General features: G+C 38.2%; 1 protein-coding gene across 5 annotated transcripts in view; it reads right to left on the bottom strand.

The window, feature by feature from the left end:
* LOC138030095 (proto-oncogene tyrosine-protein kinase receptor Ret-like) overlaps positions 1 to 6,060 on the bottom strand; it is a 55,082-nt gene that overhangs the window by 14,381 nt on the left and 34,641 nt on the right. For 3 of the 5 annotated variants that reach the window (XM_068877955.1, XM_068877958.1, XM_068877959.1), the window contains 4 exons: positions 5,256 to 5,298; positions 4,938 to 5,172; positions 4,534 to 4,644; positions 3,875 to 4,065 (listed from right to left, as the gene is read on the bottom strand). In XM_068877955.1, the coding sequence (XP_068734056.1) occupies positions 3,875 to 4,065; positions 4,534 to 4,644; positions 4,938 to 5,172; positions 5,256 to 5,298 (580 nt within the window). The other 2 variants (XM_068877956.1, XM_068877957.1) reach the window with 2 other exon arrangements.

Below are 6,060 nucleotides of genomic sequence, written 5' to 3'. Positions count from 1 at the left end.
ATATATTTTGAACTGAAAACGTTTACATCTAAAAAAAACCCCTCAGTAACTCCATTTTTTTTTGTTGCTGTAAATTGATCGGCAGGCTAAAGTAAAACCTCTTTGCAAATTAAAAAAAACAAAAACAACAACAATCTGCGTTATTATTTAAATACTTAGTTCTCGGCTTAGATTCGCCCCTTATGTTGATTTTCCCATCTTTTTCAGCTTGTCTTTCAAATTAAAGGAATGTTGGTCTGGCATTGGGTCTTTCAACCAGCAAGGACATCATTATTTTGTACCTGCAAGGAATCGGACAGAGATTTTGACAAAACATGTAATCATATGACGGAAAACAGTGTATTAAGAGAAATACAGTTTGAACTGCGGTGGGATGAAAGTGAAAACAAGTTAAGTCTAAGATCATACGCCACTCACAAAAAATGACTACGTTGTAGTTTCTCAGATGGCTTGAGAGATCAATTGATAGAGCAATGCATCGCAGAGGTGATGGGTTTTTCGAATCCATTCAAGCAGGAAATCTTTCAAGGCCTTCCTTTCGTTACTCTGCTACTAGTAGCGTGGATAACGGCAACGATCTTAAACTGAAAACTCGTTTCATCTAACAATGTTATGGGGACCGTTTGGTCTTTTTGGACCGATAGGTAAGCTACGCTCACCTTTTTCATGGTGACCCGCCGTGGAATGTGAGTGGTCAAAGGACACGTAATTTGTCAAAAACGAGTGCGATGTGGTTTCACCAAGGGGTTCCAAACACCGAGAAACATGACGAAAGCAGAAACCCGCCGACAGGCGGAGTACTTTTATTGTTTCGAGGTGTTTGGAACACCGACGAAACACGAAGCACTAGTTTTTTGACATGACTTCTCAAAAATTTTTTTCACTTAAGTTGAGTGGTAATGTGATGAATCTTTTTCTTGTTTAGAGCGAGTCAGGAATCACGTCGTTTTCCCGCCTGCCAAAATCGTCTTTCCAAGAAGTTATTCGGTTAACGAGGCCGCTCCAGTTTCAAATAAATATGAAAATGATTTGGCTGTGAACATTTTTGTCGACTGGCTGAGGTCGAGAGAGGTGGTACAAGTGCCGGTTTTAGAATGCCGTGGACTTTTCACAAAGACTACGACCTACACAAGGTTGAAGCCTCAGTGCAGACATTGCTGAAAAGAATGCTCTGACTTTCGCTGAACTATTGGGTGTCCAAGTTCGTTTTAATCCTCTGGACCCTAACGATAAAAGGTACTACAAAAGTTTTATCTTGAATAGTCGCGAAATTTAAATGCACTGGTTCTGATAGTTTATTTATTTGTTTTCTTTTTCCCCCGATTGTTTACTAGCATACGTTCATTAAAACTCAAGCGTCTTAATCAGTGTTTTGATCATTTTTGAACTAACTCGGACATTTCTTGTTCTGTAGTTTCATTGGGTATCAAGATACTATGCACCTGACCACATTGGGGCACTCCGATTGGCTAAAAACCCGTATGAATTATTAATGACTTTGAGAAGTTTTATCAAAACCAATTAGAGGCTGCTGTTATCATCCTATCTGCATGATAACGGTTTGTTATTCAGCAATCAAGTATTGTAGTTACAATTCATTGTCCACGTGTTGTTCTTGGGCATCCTGTATCCTTCTTGAAGCAAGCTTGCAATTTTTCTGCCATCCATCCGAGGATATGGTGATCCACCTTAAAAGAAAGACCATTTTGTATTTGTCATGTTAACATTCTGAAAATTAGATATGCCATCTGCTCTCCATTATTGACAACTTTACTGTTATATGCAATCACTGGTTTAAATTTGGCCCTATATACTGTAAATTCGATAAAAATCATCTCTCCATAAAAGCTATATAGTTTTCTCAATTTTAAATGCCATCCGTGAGGTAGAAGGCCGCAATTTAACAATGACCTTAGTGATAGACTTACCTATGGTGAAAATTTCGTAAAGAAGAACTCCAAAGCTCCATCTATAAAAATAACAAGACTGAACAAGATATTTAATGTGCTAGCATCAATCACTTCATCAACCTTGTCTTTCTTCTTTTTTGATCTTCTTAGGATTCTGAAGGGTACACGCTTTGTTTTATAAAACATAGAATTTGACAAGTTAAGGTCTCGTCATAGGTTCGAATATCAGTATTTATGCTAATTAGGAATAGAATTTATATCATTTAATGCACCTTGAAGATAGTTTTAAATTCAAGAAAATAGTCTTTCCTTTGAACATTTTATACACTGTCACGACCTCGAGCCAATATTCAAGAGCACGCCTTATCACGCTCAGTTAGTAAGAGGTGAAAAATGCACTGTAAAATAAAATATATTGTTTAAAAAAATGCTTTGTGCGCATTTTTCGAGCAACAAGCCACAAAATTACTGCAAGAAAAATTTTGAACATGCGCCAGTAAGTATATATAAATGACGCGGTGGTGTTAAGCGATGGTGTGAGTGCGAGAACTTACACATCACTCTTGGTTGTGTAAGTTCCATACATAAGAGCTTCGTATGCCGTCCATTTTACAGGAAGGCGGCCCTAGCGTTTGTAGAAAAAGAAATCACTTCAAATATTAATCGTCATTCATAAAGATACAGTCCTCGTGCTGAAAGAAGAAAAAAAACATATTAACATTCTTTGCTTACTTTTCCTCTTTTTACTAACAATCTGTCTCTGGGTTTTCTCCTTAAATTATTTGCTTTATCATCGCCGCCATTTTGGTGCCCATAGAGTTTTGGTAAGTTTTTTTCATTTATAAATTCGGTAACGTGCTCCAAGTCAAGGATACAGACCCGTCCACATCGAAAGCAGGACTGCACATGTGAAACCCGACATTCCTTCCTGCCACCAACAAAGAACAAGTTAACTTGGACAATAACGAATTGAATATTATAGTCTAAGGTATTTCAGAAAAAAAATACTAAGAAGCTCTTAGAAAGTCGGGTATTGTCGGATTTTCCTTACAGTTCTTGGTACTCTTTAGAACAAGATCAAGCTTTTTTCAATCTCCCACCTGTGCAGACCATTAATCCAATGTTTTAACTTTTAAAAGAGCATTACCTAACATGCAAGTTTTCATTTTGTTGAATCGCCGCACACGGTTTGAAAGATACAAACACAGGCCATTTTTACATTACTCGCTTATGAACATGTTTACTTTTTCTAGATTGAATAGGGTAAAGGAAAGCAAGTTTCCTTTTGCGATGCAGTCTGTGCTCCGCTCTCTTGGTAATTTCTCACTATACCTTCGTCCTCCTTTCATAAACGTTTTCCTGTTGCACATCTCTGGCCATTCCAAAGTCTGTCACTTTACAAGTTTCTCTTTCACCAACCAGCACATTACGAGCGGCAAGATCTCTATGAATTATCTGCGGTAGAAGACGGTGATATTGAGGTAGGACTTTGTTACAGTACCTACATGAATCACTCTTGAAACTTTATAACGCTACTATGGTGAAATTCCCTTGAGTCTGCCACTCGTCATCCCTGAGAAAAGCTGATCTACTAGTTAATGGGCCTAGTTAATGGGAATCATACGTAGACAGAGCAGTAGGTCGATAGCAGGGTGCCTTGTAGCTTGGAAACTGAATAATTGATTACAACAATTGAGAGAATCTCTTCGTGGGAAAAGTGGTTATGTGATGTTACTCACTGAAAACCTCGTGGTTGCTTTGGTTAAGGCCTGGTACAGTTATGAGAGAGCTGTACTTTCTTTGAATTGTTCAACTTGAATTTCCTGAAGAACGTCATTTCGTTCCATTAGCCCTTTACCAGGAGAGTTTCATTATAAGAAAAAACAGTTGCCTTGGCACTCGTTTCTAAGGCCACATAGCTCTTGCTAGAACTGTAAATTATCTGAAAGGATAAGCCAACTTACAGATCTTGAAGAAAGGTATTTCATTCCATCAGCGATTTGCCAAGCAAATTTCATCAGCTGTTGTGACGTCAGACTTGTTTGGGGTTTGATATCTGGATCTTTGTAGTAGGTGTCATGCAAACCACGGCTCTTTCTCAGGTAACCCAAGAGATCACCATGGGGGATATATTCTATCAACACCAACAATGGCTCTGCAAATGACGAGATAGGCCAATTGTAAGCGGCCCTGAATGCATTCCTTAAGCGCATTCAACAAAGCTGTCTGTCTGTCTGTCGTAAGCATGAGATACTATAAAAATATAAATTTTATATCTCCTCCTTAAATAGCTTTCCTCAGCTAGCTGACAAAACGTCATTCGCACTGAAATAGGGACCTCAGAAACCCACTCAAATGAAGATTTGGCGAATAACCTTTTATCAGACTTTTTGAAACACCTTAAAACGTAGCCAAGTACACTTTGATAAGGCTGTGAGTATTTTGGATAAAATTGTCAGTTTCGGTTTGGATATAATATGTTAAGAATTATGTCAACACCAGATTATTCCTCTCATTGGAGTACATCTTCCATCTGCACAATTCTTCACATCATACTCAGCCTCATCCAGTGAATGTTACTAATTGATGTCATTGAACGGCACTATGTATACTGATAGCTTACCTGATTGAGTTACGCAGCCCATTAGTTTAATGACATGTGGATGTGGTTTCAAGGTCTTCATCACTTCAAGCTCTGATAATAAGTCTTTCTTATCTGACTCTGGAGCGCCAGCTACGAAAGACCGAAAAAAAAATTAATTGGTTTGAAGGGCTGACGTTTCTCAGGAACAACCTCTTGAACCATCGAGGACAAAAATGATTAACAATTTTTTCTCGCCATGCATATCCACTTGCAAGGACGCAAGAAGAATTGACCGTAAACAATATTAAACTATGTCAATTTTGAAAACGAGACAAGATTGTGCATTGGATTTTTTCAGTAGAGTTCACTGTTTATGCAATGATCACAGAAATTGCAACTACACAGCCATCATTTTAATCGTGTATGAAGACTCATCTACTAACCTTTCAACATTTTCACTGCCACCAGTGTTTTCTGAGGCATTCTTCGGAGACCATCCGCTGTTGCCTTGGCAACTTGACCAAAAGCACCTTTTCCAATAATCTTCTCAATGGTCACATGATGTCTGGGAATTTCCCACGAGCGTGTAGAAGGATTAAGAGGCGCGTATTGGCCCCCTTGCATGTAATTGGGTGGGGTCGGTCGCTGGCATCCAACACTTCCCATTTCCATCGAATGCTAAAAAAAGAATTAAATAATAATCTCTGTTTCGTAAAAGACGATAAGAGTGAAAAAGGGAAATGCTCATCATACAAGCATACCGTGTTTCCCGGTGCATTGTCATATGATGACTCTTGATAAGCCCTTTATAAAAACGAAGGAAAATGAGGAAAAAAAGAACAACAACAAAAAAGAAAGAAATGAAGAAGCAAGGAAGGAAAGAAAGAAAGGGAATAAAACAAAGAAAAAGAGAAAGAAACAAAACAAAACAAGGATATGCATCAAAGGTTACTTTTTGAAGTCAATTTTAATCATAAAACGAAACTTATATAACGATGAATAAACCACGAATTGGCGTTTATCTGCCCCTGTATAACTTATTGTATAACTTATTATAACTTCTTCTTATCATCATCATCATCATCATCATCCACATCACCATCATTATTATCATTGTCATTATCATTATCATTATCATTATTATTATGGCAGTATACAAACTTCTTGATGCCTAGACCTATAACAAATCAGTAGAGTTTAATTCCCGGAGGATTAGCCGTGACATCACATGAAAACACCCCATAACTTATTGTTGTCATATTATGAAACAATTCAATACAGTACACACTTAACTGACCACTCCCCATAGCGGCTTTTCAGGACCAAAGAAACACAATCACGACAGAACGGACCATACAACAACAACTGTTAAGAATCCCAACTGGCCAGAAGCAGCCTAATTGGTTATTTACAAGTGCAGCTGAGCAGTTGAACCAGGGACTACCAGGAGCAAATTCAACGAGTGGTCAGAACGTGTATTGAACCCGGGATCCCCGGATCTCAAGGCAAACGCTCTAACAACTTGGCCGCACTGCCTTTTTCAAACAACCGACAGTGTTACTTCTA

This window comes from Montipora capricornis, chromosome 13 (assembly GCF_036669925.1).
Source record: "Montipora capricornis isolate CH-2021 chromosome 13, ASM3666992v2, whole genome shotgun sequence".
Classification (NCBI taxonomy): Eukaryota; Metazoa; Cnidaria; class Anthozoa; order Scleractinia; family Acroporidae; genus Montipora; species Montipora capricornis.
This window is presented reverse-complemented; position numbering and strand designations above follow the sequence as displayed.